Source organism: Micrasema longulum, unplaced genomic scaffold (assembly GCF_059751315.1).
Source record: "Micrasema longulum isolate JH-2025_06_02 unplaced genomic scaffold, ASM5975131v1 h1tg000403l, whole genome shotgun sequence".
Lineage (NCBI taxonomy): Eukaryota > Metazoa > Arthropoda > Insecta > Trichoptera > Brachycentridae > Micrasema > Micrasema longulum.
The window spans coordinates 160956-183058 of NW_028277603.1; the positions used below are offsets into that span (position 1 = coordinate 160956).

Below are 22103 nucleotides of genomic sequence, written 5' to 3' on the forward strand. Positions count from 1 at the left end.
GGAACTGCTTGTTGCACTTAACCGTCAGTGGTATAAAACATTTTCAAAACATAAAAATTACTTATTCGACGGGTTATTATTCAGTTTCGTACCTATTTCGGCCCTACGGAAAATTTAATACAAAAAATGTTTTCTTACGCGTGGTGAAAATTCGAACATTAAATTGTACAGCAAAGTTTCTTGAAAATTAATAAAAAATAATATAGAATATTTTAATAAAAACGAACTACTTTGAACGACGTCACTTGTTCATATGAATCATCCAAGATATATTTTACTCAAATTTTGTTTAGCATGCATTGATGGAAGTGGTAGGTTTGATAATAAGGGCACTTTGCCCCGCAATCAACAAAAAAACCATCATAATACTGTCGTTTCAATAATAACTATTAAAACAATGCGCCTTGAGATTGCTGTGCGAGATCATTTTTGTTTGTTTTTATTTTCGATTAAGAAAGGGTTTACAACCGCTGTACGAGAATGTGTTGCGGGCGGCACGAGTTGTCTATCTTGCTCACTCCACTGGGCTTGAATTAGATATTTATGAAATGGAAGATTTTTCTTAGAATTGCTATTAATTTTTAAAACAGTAGTGTGTTTGGAAAACAACGTATTCGATAAAATATTTTTAAAATGTATTAATAATAAGATTTCTGATTAGATTCTTGAGAAACTGCGTAGCAGCGTAAGGGTTAAATATAGTAAGCTGCGCATAATCGATTATATGGACGATTCGCCCTGCTGCCTACCCCTACGAGGAAACTGCGTAATGGTTTGTTTTTATTGTATGACCAAGTCTCCCACTCTTCACCTACTTAGGTCAATTTTGCGGTATATAAGTAAGTACTTTAGAAAATCTAATGGGTACTATATTTAAAAAAATTATGAAAAATGTTATTACGACAAATGCTTTCAAAGTGTCAAATGTTTTCTTAAGATACGTATGAAGATATTTTTGAAGTAACAAAATGACTAACTTCATAAAAAGAAATGTCTTTAAATTGGCTTTAATTATAATTTTCATCCCAATAATATTTATTATAGGTATAACATTGAAATATTTGCATTATACTTGAATTTTTTAATGTTTTGTCCATCGAATTATTATGGTTCAGAAACCACGTACGCACATCAAACTGAAGCTGACAAAACCTGTACATTAGTTACTCTGTCTCTCTTCAATCCGTGCCTCATGTCTTGGGATGGTGATTACGCCTGACTCCAGGCATGGCTCGTCTGTAAACAGTCTCTCTCCATCTGGAACGGTCTTGTGCTCTTCTATAGGCATTCGTCTGTGATGATTTTGATAATTCAGTGACAGTGCCGCTCCATCTTGTCGGTTGACGTCTACGCGACCTTGTCCCTTCGACACTTCCCAGGAGAATTGTTTTCTCCAAACTATCAGAGTTGCCCCTGGAAATATGTCCAAAGAAATGCAGGATTCTTTACTCGCACATGGATGCCAGTCTCTCCTATGTCCAGTTCCTGGAGTATGGATGTTTTTGTACGTCTGGCCGTCCACGGAATCTGCAGCATTCGCCGTCAACACCACATTTCGAAAGCCTCGATTTTTTTCTTTTCAGATTCCCTCAGTGTCCAACACTCTACACCGTGTCACTCTGTAGACGTCGCTGAATACGCAACTGCCGATTTAAATTCAACTACGCCGTGCTGTGTCGTTTTTTAGCGTCAAAATACTGCTAGAATTAAAAGGGAATAGGGTGGGATCACATTTTATGTGTAAGTAGCGAATTCACCAATAAAATTATTTAAGAATTAGATTATTTCACCGTCTGTCAGATAGTAAAATAAAACAAGGCGGACATTTTGTTAGCATTGCTGGCAATGCCCTGGGGCAGTCGAATTTTTCACCGGTTTTCTTTTAATTAGCCTTAGTATAACATTAAACTGTATTAATTTTACTTAATAACTAAATATTTATTTACTGTTTTTTTACGTTTTCCTTATAAAAGTCCCTGTTTCTTTTTGTAGTCTAGTCACAAAATATATTTTGTGGTAAAACCATAGAATTAATAATAGTGCAAAAGGAGCGTAGAACAACATTTGAATACATCAGACTGCATCCAAAAAACCCCTCCACTTTTCCCCACTTTCGCCGCGTAATGTTGCCAGATCGTGAAAAATATAATCATAACACAAATGAAAGATATTTATATTTAAAAAAAAGGAAATTGTTAATTTCTCTAAAATTATATTGTACTCGCGAAAACATTGATTGACACAACAGAGTAGATAAGTAAAGGGTCATTTAATTAGAGTAATTTAATTCATGAACTTTGAACTTAAAAAATAAAACATATTTTATTTGACATAAAACAGATATTTTTAATATTTTATGTTTTAAATAGAATGTCGGTCAAATTTCCATCACGACGAGAGGTCCAATTTACATTAGTTTTCTCATTAGATGAGCAAAGAAGCGTAAAAAATTTAACTACCCTGGCAACACTAACAAATTTCCATTTAGTTTTTTTCAGAATCTGATAGATGGAAAAATAATTCAATTTTTACGTAATGCATTTGCTACTTACACATGATATGTGATCCCTCCTGTTTCTTTAAAATCCCAGCAGTATTTCTAAACTTTAAAACTACACAACATTGCATAGTTGAATTTAAATCGGAGTTGCGTACTGAGCAACGTCTACAAAGAAACTAATAGGTCAAAACGGAAAACTACTCGTTTAAGAGTAGTTAAGTCGCCTTCTGTTTGATGCGCGTATGCGGTTTCTAGGCTATTCTTAATTATATGATTGGGAGGTTTATTTCATAAATTAATAAAAAAATTGACTTGGTTATATTCCTATGGTAGTATTGTAAACTTCGGAACAGAGGTTTAAAGTTTAAACCTTACTCTACTATAACTAGATTTGAAAGTTATTACATGGTTATTTTTGACTTACTAAAAATGGTCTCCAAATAAACATGTATGGCTAGGAGACGCAGTAGCCTCTTACAACAAGGGATGCATTTTAGATAAACATTCAGTTCACTCCAGACAATTGAGGTGTGTGTTTCATTCTACGCCTCCGCCCTCTCCGCCTCGCGCTGGACTTGGCGCTTCGTTGCTGATTGCCCCTGACTGCGATCGCCTCCTGCACCAAGAGAACCCGTTGGAAAGTCCCTTTGAGGACTATTGAGGTTGACTTAGCGGTCAGTGCTCTCTCGGTGCGCCGGGCTCCTGGCCTCCCGTTGGGAGACGAAGCCGCCACCTCCCTGCAACGGGTCGGCTACAAAAACAATGTCAAAATCCGGGTAGCTCTAAATTTTTTCATGTATTTTATTTATTTTATTTTATTTTATTAGGTAATTCAACAAAGATACATACAATTTGAAAGCATTCGTCGATACAATTTTACATGCATATATATCTTTAATTATAGAATTACACAAAATAGATTTATATATTAAGATGTGATACATATTTTTGAATATTTTTTATACAGGATACAATGCAATAAAAAATAAGTTATACGTGTGTACTTATTAAATAAGATTTATTCCTAAGAGATTATTCGCAAAAGCTGAGAGAGTATCATGAAAAATGTCAATTTTATTGTTTCGGCAGTATTTATTATATTTTTTTAATTTTATTTTATTAGGTAATTCAACAAAGATACATACAATTTGAAAGCATTTGTCGATACAATTTTACATGCATATATATCTTTAATTATAGAATTACACAAAATAGATTTATATATTAAGTTATAATACATATTTTTGAATATTTTTTTATACAGGATACAATGCAATAAAAAATAAGTTATACGTGTGTTCTTCTTAAATAAGATTTATTCCTAAGAGATAATTCGCAAAAGCTGAGAGAGTATCATGAAAAATGACAATTTTATTGTTTCGGCAGTATATAATATATTCCCGACACATGCGGGCCATAGTAATTTATTATAAAATAAATTAAGACTTATTATTTCTGGCTGCGATACAATCCCACTTACTGTTTAATGATGCACCCTCCTGAACACTTACTCCTACACTAATACTCATAAACACACATCTACACCTACAAATACACATAAACACATCCTTTTGTTGTAGCACAATTGAATAATATGTATGATTTTTATTTAGAAACTTTGCTGGTCTGTCTTTAAACTGTATTTTTTAAATGTTATTGTATCATTGTCGACTGTTTGTTTCTTTGAAATAAATAAATAAATAGGTGTGTGGTATGTAGCATTATTTGAAAACAAAGGCAGTTTAAATATTAATATATATATAACATAAAGATGGCTTTATTCAATTGATTTCAGTTATGATCTACGTGGGCTTGCGACCTGTGATAAGTTTTATCAGTGAACTGTTGCAAGACAATGATATAACAAGATATGCGGTGGTTATTGAGTCTGGCGTGGAAATCACAAATGTTCATATTTATACTTTTAACAAACCAAACAAATGTAAGTACAACTCTATTGATAATTTTCCATTGTGTCTGTTTTTTTCCAAATGAAGAGAACAGACCCCAACGAAAAAAATTCAGCAAATTAGCCAATCATTTATCCTCCTTGTGTGTACGCAGTGGCGTGCGTTCCATATAAGCACATAATCAGTGCCTACCCTACTAGAATTTTATTACAACAAAAAAAAAAAATATTAAATATACGATTTACTATTTGTAAAATTGGAAGAATGCGGCAAATGTATTAGTCGTATTTCGTTCCGATCGGCGCGCCGCTAACGGCAGAGGCACGAACTAAATATGCTTATTTTTTTCATGTACTAGTTTTGTATACGTGATGAATGCGTGTGTTTGTGGGTTATTTTTCAGTTGTAATTACGCATGTATGGGTTAGTTTTTAGGCAGTGCTTATTTTAGAAATTGTTTTAGAACGAAAAAACGAACACGTTACTCATATCTAGCGTTTTTTTCAATTATTATTTTACAAAAGACAGTCAAATATCATATAAAATTATGTATAATAAATATGTTTTCAATTTAATAAAAAAAATGTCAAATGTCAGATAAATAACCTTAAATTTATTTATTTTTTACATTCGAGAATAGAGTCCATGTTTATTTTGTAAATGAAAAAATTGAAAAGGAGTTTTGTGAAACTTGTGATAGTGACGGAAATGTGTGTTTAATCAATGCGTACATTTTGGATTTAAAGCGTTCTGGCAGTTTGATGATGTTACAAAAGCATAATATTTAACAAAAGAAAGGCGCGTAATTTTGACATACAAGTAAGTTAAAAAACGGACTTTATTCTTTTAAAATTGTAAACAAAGTTATCGGCCACTTCAGGTATTCAATACTCGGCTTGTAATATACAATATAAATTTAGCATTTATTTGGATATTCGATGTGGCTTAGGTAATCTCAACAATAACTGTAAGTCAACAACATAGTGATTCAAACTAATGTGACGAGTGAAGGAAATTGTTTGGTAAGATATATTACTTAAATAGGGCTATGTATAGCGTGTGAGCTCGCCAATATATGACAGTAAAAATTTTATTGTCTTTGAATTTCCTGGAGTTTTAACCATCGAAAAAAAAGAAGATTGCAAATCAAATAAACAGACAATGGAAATTTGATGTGTATTATTTTAATAGATTGTTTATAACAGAAAAATACATCTCTACTACTTTCTCTAAATATGCATTTATTTTTTGTAATAAAAACAGTCTAGTAAATTCGAATAAATAAAAATACGCTTTATATTAACAATATTAATTAAAATGCAAAAATAACATTGAATACTTGAAAAATAAATATTATTGAGTGTTACAAACATAATCTAAAAAACGGATATCGATTAAAAGTAAAAACTATCTTTAGTTTGATTCTTATAGCGATAAATACATAAACATTATAAAACAGGAATTATACAAATACAAAAATAATATTGTAACTAGGCGGCTACCTACACGGTTAAATTTCGAAACACCACGCAATTTCTTATCTCGGCTACGCTATGTAAAATTAAAAAAAAAAATTAAGTTAATAATTTCATCACGTCATGAAGTCGCCCCTGGGTAGCGCCTGCTAACGTCATCAACAAAAACATCCTCGTTTTAATTACAATATTTCGGCTACGCCATGAATCTCTTTTTTTAAATAATTTCTCACGTCACAAAGTCACCCCTGGGTAGTACCTGCTAACGTCAATCAACAAAAACATCCTCGTTTTAATTACAATATTTCGGAAAACTCCACTCAGAAGCTTTTGTCATTAACTTTACTTAGTGGCTTGTCAGAACCTGTCAAAGTCCGCGTGTAATTTGTTGCGGGCTAATTACGACTCTGTGTTTTTTGATATACCACTTGATGTCATAGACATAGGTAAGTTTTTCTTGTTGCATGCTATAGACAAAGGTTTTCAGATCATTTTGTGTCTATATTATGTACTGTCAGTAGCTTAAATAAAAAAATATGACGATGGGCAAAATTAACCCGCATAAGTTAAGCCTCTGGGTTGTCAATTTTGTCCGAACGAAAATATGTGTCAGAGTTGTCACTTTCCTATTTGAATTGCTTTTTAATAGTTTTTGAAGCATTTCACATTTTTTGCATGGTATACAATTTGTTTCTTTATTAGATCATTTTCATTATATCTGGAGTTAACCAGCCTTTACCACCCTCAAATGACATTTTTTTACTTTCGTAGCTATGGACTTGGACTATGGAGATTCCGAAATAATTTATATTTATTTTTTAAATTGATGTCGTCTGGTTTTAACCTTCTTAGGTGTTCATTAACTATATTCCTAAAACAGTTATTATTTCTCACAACACAGGTACAAGTATTTGCCATTTTGAAAAAAGGGTTTATTTTAATTAATCACTGTACTTGGACAGTCAATGAATAATTTGATCACTTTATAAAGTAATATTAGGTCTGTCAGAATTCTTCTATCGGAAAGTTTTAAAAGATTTGCTAAAGATAACAATTGATTACAATTAAACAAAGCAGCTGGAATACTCCCCCTCGGGAGAAATCCAGATTTGTGTATATACAAAAATACACATACCAAAAAATAATGTTGTGTAATAAGATCTGGTCAAAATATAAGTATAAATAAATTGCAGAATCATCTGCAGGCGATTACTAGTACTTAATTTAACTCGGAAGAGTCTTAAATACATAAAATAAAGTAATATGCTAATTAAAAATACTTAACTTCAATATCAATACATAGATGGTGCTCCAACACGCTAGTGAATGCTTTCTCATTTAATAAGATATATACAAGAATCAAAATGGTACCTGTGTCGATATTCGCTAATAAGCGGAATGGGGAATGTTGTAAAAAACGTAAAGTGGCCACTCAACCCAGCCAATGACAGGTCATAAGCCCTGTAAACGCTCGAATATCGATAATCCTGAATTTGAAAAAATTCTACCTCATCTCTGTAGGAATATTGATAAAAAAATATATACCTACTCCCCCTCGGGAGAAATCCAGATTTGTGTATATACAAAAATACACATACCAAAAAATAATGTTATGGAATATATAGTTTAAAATTAATAAATTTTAGAAATTTCCTATGGACACGCGCTCAAGAGAATCAGAATGTACCCTATAATTTCATTATTAGAAATGTTTTGAAATAGAAACACCATATTTAAATGGATGATTATTTTTTTTGAGATAGACTAATGCAGTGCCCTTTGGACTACTAGGTGTGGATAGGAAAATGATGATGGTGTAATCTAATCATAAGAATGGTTTCAGGGGTTGAAATGATCGTAGAAGATGAGTTTAAAACGAATGTGACTCCGGGTATTTTCAAATTGGATTACGCGGGTAACGTTAAGAATGTAAGTATTTTTTGGTATTACAAAACAGTAGCTCAATCACAAATAACTATTGACGTGGTAATAAGCGACGTGATAACAATTTCTCGTATTCGCGATCACAATGGAACATCCGCGAACACCTAATATTAAACGTCTCAATATTTACGTTTCGCGACGTATAATCCTGCTGCGCAATCACATATTTCAGTTTCAGTGCTGCAGAGCAGCGTTTATTTAAATTAAAAAAATACACACAGGAACTCGTTACCCACTAAGTCTAAAAACTTTTCGGTGGGACACATTTGAATTTTACCGGTGTAAATATGGAAAATATTCCAAAAGTGCTATTTTTATTTATTATTTATCAGGCTATTCATTGCATTTAGCCGGCGCGGCGGATCGCAAGCCGAATGTTAAGAAAAGCAGTCGCCATAGTATTGGTAATGCAATTTTAACTTTTTTTCCATTAGATACTCCTTACTATTTTGCAACTGTAACATATTGTATTATTTTTTATAGTAATCGCCGATTTTTCGCCAATGAACTGTATTTATTTACAAGGAAAACAAAAAACAAACCGACACGAGCGTTGACTTAGAGATTACACACGCGTTGACTTATGACCGCGATAATTTAAGCATGTTCATTATTTAAATTTATTTCAACAGAGAGGGAAAACATTTTTGAGAAGGGAATATGAAAGTCTAGGCATTAACAAGGCTTATGACCTATCATTGGCTGGTTTGATTACACACGCGTTGACTTATGACCGCGATAATTTAAGCATGTTCATTATTTAAATTTATTTCAACAGAGAGGGAAAACATTTTTGAGAAGGGAATATGAAAGTCTAGGCATTAACAAGGCTTATGACCTATCATTGGCTGGTTTAAGTGGCCACTTTACGCACTGTGTAACATTCACCATTCTGCCCATGTTTGAACATCCACATTTCCTCAACTCTTCCATTTGTTGACTTTTCTTAAAAAAGAGCAGTTTAGTCGCCTTCTGTTTGATGCGCGTATGCGGTTTCTGGACTATTCTTAATTCCATGGTCAGAGGTATTTAGTCTTTCTGATTTGAGTGGTCGAGAGTTAAACTGCGTGTATTTTGTTGCAGGATTTTGACATCATTAAAGTGTGTGTTAGCATAATGAGAAGTGTCGTGCCACCAGGATTTCGTGAGATGACTCCTGTGCTGGTAAGACTACGTCCAGACTCCCTTTACGTGGATGATCAGAAGGCTGCCGATATCACTTTAATATTGAAGTCTGTCACAACTGCAGTAGAGTCCACTGAATTTCTAGTTTTGCCAAACTTTGTCAAATTAAAAAATATCAATGAGTACCATTATGGTGAGTGGTATGCTCTTAACGCGTTTAAAGGTAAGAAAAAATATTGACGTATAAAATTTGAGTTAAATATATTTAACTGTATTTTGAAAATAGAGATGTATGTTTAATATGTTCCTGTATTTATAAATTTATAAATTTTGTGTTTTTATTTAATTTTTTTTTTTTTCAATTTTTAAAGTTGATTATTTATTTATTTTATTATTTTGTTTTGCATTTTTTGTTTCTTTTTTATGTTATTTTGTAAACTTGCCAAACACAAGAGCCAGACTCTTTTTTGGCAAGTTCAACCTTAAGCGTTTAATTTTTTTTCTGAATGTATTGTTTATTTATGCTTATAAAGGTTTTAAATAAAAAAAAATTAAAAAATGTCGTCCGTTTTTCTGACAACTGTCATTCTAATCATCTTACATTTTAAGGACTATGGTATTAAGCGTTTTATTGTTTTTATAATCTAGGTATTTTAAAATTTAAAATTTTCGTTTTTTTTTTCGCTAATCTGGTGTTTATTCATTTTATATTTTGTATGCTGACATACATACATGTATATATATATTTCTTGTAATTTTTATTTTTCTTTTTATACCCATGTTTTCATATTGTTTTTAATTTTTTAAATTTTTGTATATCTAACTAACTCATTATATTATTATATTTTATATTGTAAAAGCACTTGTGCTGTACAATATATAAATAAGAAATTAAATAAAAATTAAATAAATTTAAAATCATAAATACGCTGATCATCTTACATGCGTGCATCCCCATATTTTTCTCTGTTGTAATATTTACTGTTGATATTACAGGGGGAAGGAAAGCTCTCTTGGTGCTTAAAAATGAATACATGATGTTATATTTTCAATCAACTTCATTTTATGGTGGAGACGGGATTTCGACACACCATTTGATTGACTGTAACAGGTGGTTAATTAAATATATATATTTTTTTTAATTTTTGTATTTGTTACATTGATAACAGCTTTCTTGATGCCCCTAAAAAATTGTCCCAAATCAAATCCCTGTTTCATTGTATAACATATTTGTTTAGGCCAATAGTGTGCCGTGATTGATTTTTTAGGTAATCTACAAAAAATGACAAATAACAATTATTATTAACCTCGCGAAATACGTATGTATATATATATTTGGATAATTTATACAGCGTCATTTTTGTGAAAATCACTCCAAGGGCACCGTACAATAAAAAAATATCCCAGCACGTCTTGCAGCTACAGAGCGCATGGACATTAAGTGATCTAGCCCCTATTAGCTTTTTTTTTTATTTTATGTGACAATGAAGTTTAAAGTTTAAATATATACATACACATAATACAAGGCTAGCACAACGTGAAAGCTTGTCAGTACCGAGGTTTGTAAACAAGTATGGCCAAAAAACACTTCATTGTACAATTACTAAAATTTTTAATAAGATTCCTAGATGATTTTAAAAGAAAATGTTGACAAAACTTTTAAGAAAAAATAATAATTAAATGGTTAATGTGTAACAAAGCTTTAAATTGATTATCATTTAATGTCATCTATTTTAATTTTTATAAATAAATTTTGTGTGAAAATTAGGTACGCTTTTAGTTCTTAATAATGTTTATGTTATTAAATTTATATAATTTCTCTAACGTTTCTCTTTGTAAAGGAAAAATAAGAAACCTGCTGAGAAGCCGGTTTCGCGGTTTCGCGGTTTTGTGGGTTTTATTATTTTTCCTTTTATATTTTCTGTTCATGTTTTTACTTTCTTTAATTTTTAAAAACTAAATGAAAAACAGATTTATTGAAATAGAAGTCAGATTAAAACAAGTCTTGCAGATACTGAGCCCATGGACGGTTGGAATTCTAGACCCCATTTACTAAATTAAGATATTTAATGGTTGATAACATAGCTGATATATAGTTGATAACATAGATAACAAGCATGTGTGAAGGTGAATGGGTCATTCACATCGTGGTTTAATATTCCGAAAGGAGTCAAACACGGATGTGTAATGTCACCATGGTTGTTCAACATATACATCGATAACTGTATGAAAGAACTGAAAGATTTAAGAATGGGAGCAAAAATGAGTGGTATAACTGTTAACTGTCTTCTTTATGCGGATGATGCCTTGCTTCTTGCTAGCAGCAAAGAAGACCTTCAATTCTTGGTAACAAAAGTCTACGATGTATGCAAGAAAAGCGATTTGCTTATGAATGTTGATACATCGAAAGTGATGGTTTTTGAAAGGGATGAAAATATAACTAAATGTGAGATCAGCGTGAACGGAGATATTCTGAATAGAAGAATTTGTGTACCTGGGAAGTATGTTTACTAGGGACGGAAAGGCCGAGAAAGATATTGAAAGGAGGGTGAGTGCCGGGAACAGGGTGAGCGGTGCACTAAAATCTACTTTGGCAAACAAATGTTTATCGCAGGAGGCTAAACTAGCAGTTCACAATGGAGTTCTAGTGGCAACTCTAATGTATGGGAGTGAAGTATAAAATTTGAAAAATGATGATGAAAGTAGGTTGAATGCTGTCGAAATGCGATCCCTCAGGCGAATGTGTGGTAAAACGATAGGCGCACAAATGTCGAGATCCGTGAACTGTGAAAGGCTGAGATATGCACTATCGACAGAATTGGCTTAAATGAAAACATTCTGTTTTGAGCTCATCTGCATTAATTCTTTGCATTTTTTGGTCAACTCATCAGATTCGATTGTTGTTAACTGACAAAGAAAACTAAATCGACTATTAATTTCTTGGTATGCTGCCGAACGTTTTTTTAAATGCGTATTTAATGTTTCAATTATGGGAATGAAAGTATCTACACGAAACTTTTCCTTGCCTCTCAACTGTGCAGTATCTGATGATCCTTCAAAAAAAGTGATGCGTGTTCTGCGAAAAATTTTTCTTTCAAATGTATCTTTGTAGTCAGCATATGGATTTAATTTCTTTAGCAGCCGTTTCGTACTGATCAAAATGATTGCGTGCGTTATTGACATAACTGATTAGAGATTCGTAAAGTTTCGTTACAACGTCCATGGTCATAGTGCTATTCTGTAAACTTAGACTTGTTTTATTCATAACTCCCAAAAGATCATTCCATATTTCCGTTAGAAGAGCAGTCTCGAATTTGCCCATTTTTTTCACCATTTAATTATTTTTTTCTTAAAAGCTTTGTCAACATTTTCTTTTAAAATCATCTTAGGGATTCCTAATATAAGATTTTATTAATTATCTTTGGCCATACTTGTTTACAAACCTCGGTACTGACAAGCTTTCACGTTGTGCTAGCCTTGTATTATGTGAATGTAAATGCCTTTTCTGGTAGTTACTATCAAATCGATATCTAGTAACAAATTTGAGCCATAGAATAGCATTTACGGACAGGCACCCTTGCTTTTTAAAAAGTTCCGGTACCTCTATTTGATACAATAAAATTACTAATAACGTGTATATGTGTGTTATGTCAAAGGCAAATAATAATTATCAATGTTGCAGTGTCTCAGTAAAACATTTTCTTTTATTCTTTTCATAATATTCCGTGCACAAAATATTCAACGGAAGAATTCTGACAAGAAACAATAAAAGTTTACGTGTGGCAGGAGACCGGGAGAGCCATAGATAAATATGGATTTGTTAGTGTTGTCACTTTCTTATTCGTCTTTGTAATTTAATTGTCGAAGGGTTTTTAGCTATAGCATTATAACAAAGCAATCGAGATGCCTAATCGGCTATTATCGACTGGGTGACAAAATGTTACATCATTTCAGCAAAAGGCTCCATAACCTTTCGTGTGTGAGTCAAGTGGCCATGTGAATTTTTACAATCACTGACTAATTTATATCTACATATTTTTACTTGGCAGTGAACTGCCTTTATGCACATTATAAGGAACCGCCCCTGGTCTTGGGCCTTAACTTTGATTATTTTTGCAGATTCAATAAATTGGGCCTCAGACGAGTGAGAGAATCATCTTCAAAAACTATATACAGTCGGAACAAAATTACTCACGAATCTGATTGTTTTAATAATTCTACGTTAAAGGACTTTGCATCGAATCGGTACAGAAATGCAAATATAGTGTAAGTTGTGGTGTTCTGTGTCCAGGCTCATGAAGAATACAGTTTGGTGTGATGAATAAAACCAGAACCCTGGACGAGTGTTTTCAAATCTACTGGCAAACGAAAAATTTGAAAAACGAAATTGAGATGAGTCCACCTTGTAGTGCAGTTCAGTTTAGTAAGCACCAGGTTTGATTCCTGGCACGGTCGACGTGAAATATTTGCTGTAGTGGTGGTTTGACGCTGCAATATGTCCCCTTGTTGTCTAATAGTCAGGCCGTTTGGCTACAACGCTAGAGGCCTCAGGTTCTATTCCTGAGATGATTTACATAAAACATTTAAAAAGGTATTTTCTCTAGCGGTTGGTTTACCAACGCAGTGTCCTGAAGAAAGGGATTGATAAATAAAAATGATATATCACTGATCATCAGCTACATCTACAGCGATAAGGAAGTCATTATACTTGTAAGCAATCAGCGCAGTAAATTTGCGGTAACAGCTCCCATTGAATGTAATGCTTTCCCAGCAGATGTGCACAACTGTGAGAGTGAAGCGATGTTTTGAAAAAAAAACTTAAAACCCCCTTATTCTCTAAATTATTTGTAAATCGCTTTTGCTAAGCACCATTGAGGTTTTACGCGAAGTGATATGCTCCACCCTGATTTTAGAATTAGAATTTATCAAAGCAGCCATCGACACTTACGCACTGTGTGCTGGAGCATTGTCCTGATGAAATGCCACCAAGGTGCACTATTTTTCAGTGCTCGGCGACCAGTTGTGACTAAACTGTTGCAGGTTTTAATTCATTACTACTACTACACCATAATGCATAAGAATCAGCTCGACTGGTCAATTCAAAACAGCTTTAGACATTTGCAATACTTAATTCTTGCAAGGTGCCATGCCTGCTAACGCAGCAACGTAACACATCACCAACAACTAAAAAACCCAGACTCTATTCATCCGGCGCTGATTTCGGTTGTTTCAATACGACATTGTTAACATCTTCGTAAATTAAATTCATATATCACGGTTATGTTCAGCCAGTATTCTCTGCGACCATTTTATTGCAAACTCCACATGAATATATCAGTGACATCTTTCATATATACACGCTCATTCCCAGACAAAAAAAAACATTCGGGTAAGCCGAAATTCAATAGAATCATTCTTTACACGAAAACAGTTTCACTACACAGGTCAGGGGTGGAGTATTAACCCTCTTATTTGACTAAAATGACGCTGTATGTTTTAACCGTGAATAATAATCATATGAATTAACAGTTTGCAGAACTCAAAACCGCCCACCGAAATCGCGAAGGAAGACAATTCTTCTAAAGAGAAGAATGTTTACGAAAAGTGCAAAAAGGCGCTGAAAAAAAATATACAACATTTGTCGAATTCTGAGCAGTTCTATCCATTCTTAGTACGAGATTTGCAAATCTACACACTTGGTAACTTCTCTTGTCTCGATAAATGTAAGTTCTACAATATTTCTCGTTTGCCCAAATGCTTGTAGACAATAACTGGATTTCGCCTCCCAGGCAGTTACTAAAATTAACATAGTAAAACAGAGATGAAGAACATTTTAAAGAAGGAAATATGAAAATCCAGGCATTTTCTGTTCTGCCAACATTCACCATTTTGCCTAATGTTTCTTCAATTCTTCTATCTGTTGATTTTCGTAAAGTCAAAGAGCTGAAACCGTTATTGATGTAGGTGATATTAATCTGACTGAATTATTTCACCATCATACTAGGCAACGCCTGAAAACATTTTCATTTTTTATGCTTTTTCTTCGACCAGCATAAGGATGCTGGACTCGTTCGTCTTTAGAATCGTGTGCGACTTCCGTAGTTCGACGAGTGACAGCATTCTTGAACCATCCATACGAATGCAGTCGATTGAAAACCAATCGACTTTATCTCGAGTGCCGCTAAGCACTCGACATTGACAATCGAATGCGACATCGTAACTTCAGCTGTCAAACTTCTTCCTTGTAAAACGCTCGGAATTCATGTTTGAATGACGAGTAGCTATTTTTGTTGTATTTTAAATTAAAATTTACAACACTGATCAATGTTATGATAATGACGTATCAACAAATGTACAACAAATATAACTGTACTTATTTTTAATCCATTATCAGACGAAGTTTCACTGAAAACATGATTTCAAAATTATTTTATCGCTTGTCAATGTCAAAATACGTATTTGATATATATAATATTATACAATATGTTTTTAAAATCCATTGAATAAATATGAAATATTTCTAATAACATGTAAATGTGTGTTATTTCAAAGGCAAATAATAGTTATCAATGTTGCAGTGTCTCAGTAAAACATTTTCTTTTATTTTTTTCATAATATTCCATAAACAAAATATTCAACGGAAGAAGTCTGACAGCAAACAATAAAAGTTTACGTGTGGCGGGAGAGCCATAGATAAATACGGATTTGTTAGTGTTGCCACATTATCATTCGTCTTTGTAATAAAATTGTCAGGGAGTTTTCAAGAATAGCATTATGACGAAGTAACCGAGATGCTCAATCGACTATTGTCGAGTGGGTGACAAATGTCACATCTTTTCACCTGGACTTCTTATTCAGATGAAAGAATTGAAAGAATAAAAATGTTTAAGTATTGGCAGAATGGTGAATTTCACACAGCGTGTAAAATGGCCACTGAAATTAGCCAGTGGCATGTCAGAAGCCCTGTAGATGACTAGACTTCTATATAAATTTCTCTAAAATGTTCTTCATCTCTGTTGTAATATGTTAATATTCCTATAAATAAATATATCCTTATAAAGCTTCCTAGGGAGCTGAATCCAGTCCTTGTCTACAAAAATGTGGACAAACTCAAAATATTGTTAGTAAAAATATACACGTTCGCCGCAATTTATGGGTGTGGGATCCACTGGATGGGCTACCGAAACAATGAAGTAATTTTGTCGTTATTTTTTACGGGTTTTAGGATCGGCTGAAATGAGCCATACGCTGCACTTCAGTGCCCTATGTACATCAGGTGCTGATATGAGTGTTATTTCACTATTGATAATTGGTTACGCGAGTGGCTTGGTGGACCGCCAGTGCATGAAGGTCCACCTATCCTACCCATCCTGTTATCTCCCAACTTTCAATGTTTGTTATTCTCCTCGTCTCTATGGCCATGGGTAGCTACGGTTGCTATGGGAACAATTTCCAAATCCAAAGAAACCAACATCAACAATCACACTTCTTGATAATTTCTGCCAACAACCGCATGTTCATAATTTTATCTGCCCACATCCGCTCGTCCTATAATAATTTGTCCGCATCTGAACATTTTTACATCATCTGACCGCCGCTCCGCCACATTCATCTTTATATTTTGCAAATAACTGTAGCGAAATTGCCGTGTTCACCAAAAAATGAAAAAACTACCCAGAAGCCAGGACTTGGAGGTATCATCCGGATTCCTGTCCCTGGTTCCCTTTCCTGTCTTCCTAAAGGTAGGATTTTTGTCTGCTAAAGTTTGTTTGGCCGCATACTGTTATTTTCCTCATCTGCCATCTCCGCTCAACGCACAATTCTTTCCCCTCACAAATTAACAAGATCAACGACCCAGTCAAATAATATCCACGCAAAATTATAATCGCCGACCCAATTATTATGTTTTCAGTGAGAAGTCAGTATCGGAATCCCGTTGTTAAGGTAGCCGATGTACTAAAAGGCTCGAAGGAAGCTTGCTTTAAGGAAGACCCCAATAATCCTTGGTTATGTCTCGATCTGACGTACATCTCTATATTACTCACGGACAAGCTTGGAGTTTCTAAACACAAATATATCAGGGTATCTTTAATTCTATTTTGTTTATAATATTACAAAATTTATTATTTAAAAAAACCCATCAGGCATATAATTAAGAATAGTCCAGAAACCGCATAATCGCAAGAAAGCACATCAAACAGAAGGCGACTCAACTACTTATAAATCAGTAGGTTTACGTTTTGACCAATTAGTTTCATTGTAGACGTCGCTCAGTACGCAACTCCCGATTTGAATTCAACTATGCCGTGTTGTGTCCTTTTAAAGTTTAGAAATACTGCTAGGATCTTAAAGAAACAGGATGCAATCACATTTTATGTGTACTTAGCAAATGAATGTGTATGTAACAAATGCATTACTTAAAAATTGAATTAGTTTTCCATCTGTCAGATTGTCGTAGAAACAAAATGGAAATTTCGTTAGTGTTGCCAGGGTAGATTTTTTTTACCCTACTTTGCTCATCTAATAAAAGAACTAATCAAAATTAGACCTCGGATTTAACAACGCCGTGGGGGACATTTGAACGACATTATATTTAAAACATAAAATATTGTTTTAACATGATATAAAAATATCCGTTTTATGTCAAATAAAATTTGGGGTGGGACACAGTCCGATGTATTTAAATATGATTCAAAGCTCCTTCTGGACTATTCTTAATTCTATGCCGTCAGGGTTAATAGTATATAATAGTAAAATTGTAGTCTTCATGCTAAAAAGTGATTAGTGTAATTAATGTCCTGATGAAGAGACGGGTACGTCTCGAACGAACGGGTAGACATAGAAAAGTCGGTAAGTAGTTATATACAAATATGTACTAACGTTTATTGAAACGTTTGATCTCAAAGTTGATGCTTTAAATTATTAATCGTTAAATTTAGGACATTCTTTAAAAAGATGTTTTTTTTCGTAGATGTTACCCGAATATAAGTTGAGTGGCCAAATTATATCCTGGAGTTTAGGACTGGCATTGGAAACGGTCAACAGACTTCTGGATTATGAAGAAAAATACATGATGGATCAATATTTCCAAGAAACATCGTAATTTATGGACGCTTCGACAAAGTGGAACATGGAATTCTAAGCATTTACTTGCCAGTTTAATACTTTCAGAACTCATTTGATTCCTGATATAAGAAACATATTATTTGCATAATGTACGGAAATATTCGTTTTTATTACGAGAAACAATAAAAAGCACACTGCCATCAATATAAAAAGGGAAACTTTACATAGTAAAAAAGAAAAAAATATATTTGGATAAAAGAAAAGTATTTGAATTAAAAATCAAATTGTAAATAACTTGTAAAGAATTTGAACAAAAAATAATATATATTTACACACTTATTATTACTTATACGTAAAAAAAATGGTAATAACAAATTATTGTTAAAACAAATAATAAAAATTAGTTTAAAGTAATAATATAATAATAATAATAATAATATAGTAATAATATAATATCATAATATCTGGTACACAAAAATATTTGATCCATGAATTTCAGAAAAAGATAGTCAATAAATAAAAAACAAAACAGAGAAAAAATTGTACAAAAAATAAAGTTTTATTACGACATTAATAATAAGTTTTAAACAGTGCATTTAAGAACGTTTTAAAATGGATAATTGTCGTATTAAAAATGTCTATATCATAAGTAAATTTGTTGGCTAAAGCTAGGGTTTCCTAGGACAGCGGTGCTCGTATTTTAACGGCCGTAGTGAACGGTGATGCAGTGGACAGCCGTCGTAACGGTGACTAGAGTGTGGTTTTCTAGGAAAACGGTGTTATCAACACCATTTAACACCGTTTTCCTAGGAAACCACTCTCTAGTCGACGTTACGACGGCTGTCTACTGCATCACCGTTCACTGCGGCCGTTAAAATACGGGCACCGCTGTCCTAGGAAACCCTAGCTTTAGGCCGGTTTTATAAACATTTAATCAAACTTCTGTAAGTGTAACGAACTGTTGGTAATTCGTTACGATAACCGACGGTTTTGTGTTCTATAAACCATTTTTGTTAACGGACAATCGCCGGTAAGCATTTTAATAGAAATTGATTTTTTTTGTCAATTGTCTATGGAAAAACTTTTTATCTAAGCTCTTTCTGTCCAATGCGAACGGTGCGCATTCGCATTGAATGAAAAAATACATCAAATGCAAATACTCATCAATTTTGAACGAAGTTTTTACACAAAGAACTATGAATTGAGAGTGGTATGAATTAAAATTAAAATTATTAAAAGCGAGCAAGTACGATGGATAGTTTTTACTATAATCTGTTATTTTAGTATACATTTATATCAATAAACCATTTTTAATTAACTGCTGAATATATTTATCCATCAGACTAAAGTTGATTTTGTACCACCACGCAGAGTAAAAAAAACATATGAAACTGGTAATTCAACTAAATCCCAAAATTAAGACTATCTGCATGTTAATTGGGCGGAGATTTGATCAAATCACAATGTGATAAACAACTGTCATGTCAAATACGGTAGCGGCGCTGAAGGTAACCGATCGTAATGCATTTAACCGGCCAAAATCGGCCAGTAACCATTTAACCATAGATTTAACGGCTCGTAACGCTACGAACGTTTATAAAACGCAATAATCGGCCGGTATACCAAATATTAGTTAAAAATGGTATCAAGTTAACGAACGGGTGTTTATAAAACCGGCCCTTAGGAATGTAAACGCGGAATCGGAGAGTGTCGTGCATAGTTAGTGCCTACGTACGTACTCGTAGTTGAGACTAGTGCTGGAGAACTTAATATGTTCATCCAGAGCCGCGATTATGATGAGAAGGTTCGCCTTGACGGTAGAGTTAAAGAAAAATTATGTCGAGCGATTACGAAGATACACTACTGAACCCCCACCTTCATGTTTTGGGTAGGTGCATTAAGATGCAACAAGAGGAAGCGTACGTCACGGTACACATATCTACGCACTAAAGTGACAGCTTCATTATGACGTCATAGTTGAAGATAAATTCTCCAGAGCGATTACGAAGATACACTACCGATCCCCCCACCATCAAGCTAAGATGAAAATACTTTCATACAAATATACACATTTTCGAACATAAAAAAATGATGACATGAAAATAGCGTTTATAATGGCAGCCCTGGGTACATATTCTGATGGGAAGTTAAAATTTATCTTCAATTTGATAAAAAGTAGATGTACAAAGTAAAATTAAGTTTTCTGTACGAAAAATATAATATGTTAACTGTTGTTTTTGCCAAACATGTTCAATTACCGGTTATCGACGAAGATATTTTGAATTTTTATACAAATATGAACACTTTCGTACATAAATATCGATATTGGTTTGTACCGTCTCAGTATATACCGATGAAGATAGCCGTTCATAATCGCGGCCCTGGAAGGCCATCGATGACGATCTTTCAGCTATATTTGGCGGAGCTAAAGCTAGGGTTTCCTAGGACAGCGGTGCCCGTATTTTAACGGCCGTAGTGAACGGTGATGCAGTGGACAGCCGTCGTAAAGGTGATTAGAGAGTGGTTTCCTAGGAAAACGGTGTTAAATGGTGGTGATAACACCGTTTTCCTAGAAAACCACACTCTAGTCACCTTTACGACGGTTGTCCACTGCATCACCGTTCACTACGGCCGTTAAAATACGGGCACCGCTGTCCTAGGAAACCCTAGCTTAAGGGACGCGGGATTGACGTGGGGGGATGCGAGAGTGTTGGCTTGCGATGGGATCTCCTGGAGGCGTCTGGTGATGTCCACATGCTCCACTTCGGAGCGGATGTGGAAAAATAAGAATTGTCAGCAAGTTCTTCTTCCGCAGGAATATCACATAAAGCTTTAAGATTTTTATATTGTTAATAACTGAATAAAATAAACAAAGAAAATAAATAACAATCGATCATTAATGTAAAGCCTTATATCCTTCTAATTTTATTATAAGTCAATAGTTGTTACCTCTATGTAGATAACATTTAACGACAAAATTACTTCCGTGATGTCGGTAAGATTAAATGGAAATAATTTGGTTGGTAGCGATAAACATATAAAGGAACATGTATTAAATACACCGCACTCCTAGAAGTACACTGTCTATATATATATATATATATGTTTGGATAATTTATATAGCGCCATTTTTGCGGAAATCACCTCAAGGGCGCTGTACAATAAATAAATATCCCAGCACGTCTTGCAGCTACAGAGCGCATGGACGGTTGGGATTCTCGTTCCTCGTCTCCAATTATGATATATAACAATTATAATATATAAGAGCTAGATAACAGCACGTCTTGCAGATACATAGCGCATAGACAGTAAGAAATCTAGCCCCTATTTACATTTTTTATTTTTTATTTAACAGTCAAGTTTAAAGTTTAAGTGATATTTTAAAAACGAAATAAAAAGCAAATTTATATTAATAGAAGTAAGATAGCAGCAAGTCTTGCAGCTACTGAGCGCATGGACGGTTGAAATTCTAGACCCCATTTACTAAATTTAGATATTTGATAGTTGATAACATTTACAAAATATGATCAATATAATATGATAGCTTACATCACAAAAAGTCTTGTAGCTTCAAAACGCATTGACAAGTGGAATTTCAACAACATAAGAATGATTTTAAAAAGTTAACAATAAAGATAATTTTAAAAAACACAATAATAATACATCGAGCAAAGAACTAGTAAGTATGGCAATTAAGTGAACATGTAAAAGCACAAAAAGTAAACAAAGATAGCATTCCATAACTTATAATTAAGGTTAACAAGATGATAGACGCTACTCAAACTCGAATGGTCACTGCTTTATTTAGGTATGCAGTTTACAGGATCTTTTGTCTTTGTCGTAAGTCTTAATTTTGTATATTAAAGTAAGTTTTGAGTGAAAAATGCAGTTTAACCACAATTTAGGAAAACACAAGCGTATCTCCACAATGCCAATGATACAACAAACTTCGGTATTCTTCGAAATCAATTGAGTAAAATATCGAGAACTCTGCAGAAATGGTGATGCTACAGCGTTCTTATGATGTTTTAACAGTCAAATGAGCAAATACAACAAATAAATACGTGGCATTATCATGTGTAT

General features: G+C 33.5%; 1 protein-coding gene across 1 annotated transcript; it reads left to right on the top strand.

Annotated features, from left to right (window-relative positions):
- The first annotated feature begins 937 nt into the window (after nt 1-937).
- LOC148281839 (ectonucleoside triphosphate diphosphohydrolase 5-like) lies at nt 938-18347 on the top strand. The gene is made up of 9 exons (XM_088226045.1): nt 938-1044; nt 4296-4442; nt 7729-7814; nt 8913-9177; nt 9951-10065; nt 13074-13220; nt 14484-14677; nt 16867-17036; nt 17926-18347. Exons 1-9 carry the CDS (start codon nt 969-971, stop codon nt 18055-18057), a joined length of 1332 nt encoding a protein of 443 aa, XP_088082171.1. The 5' UTR covers nt 938-968; the 3' UTR covers nt 18058-18347.
- The last annotated feature ends 3756 nt before the right edge of the window (nt 18348-22103 follow it).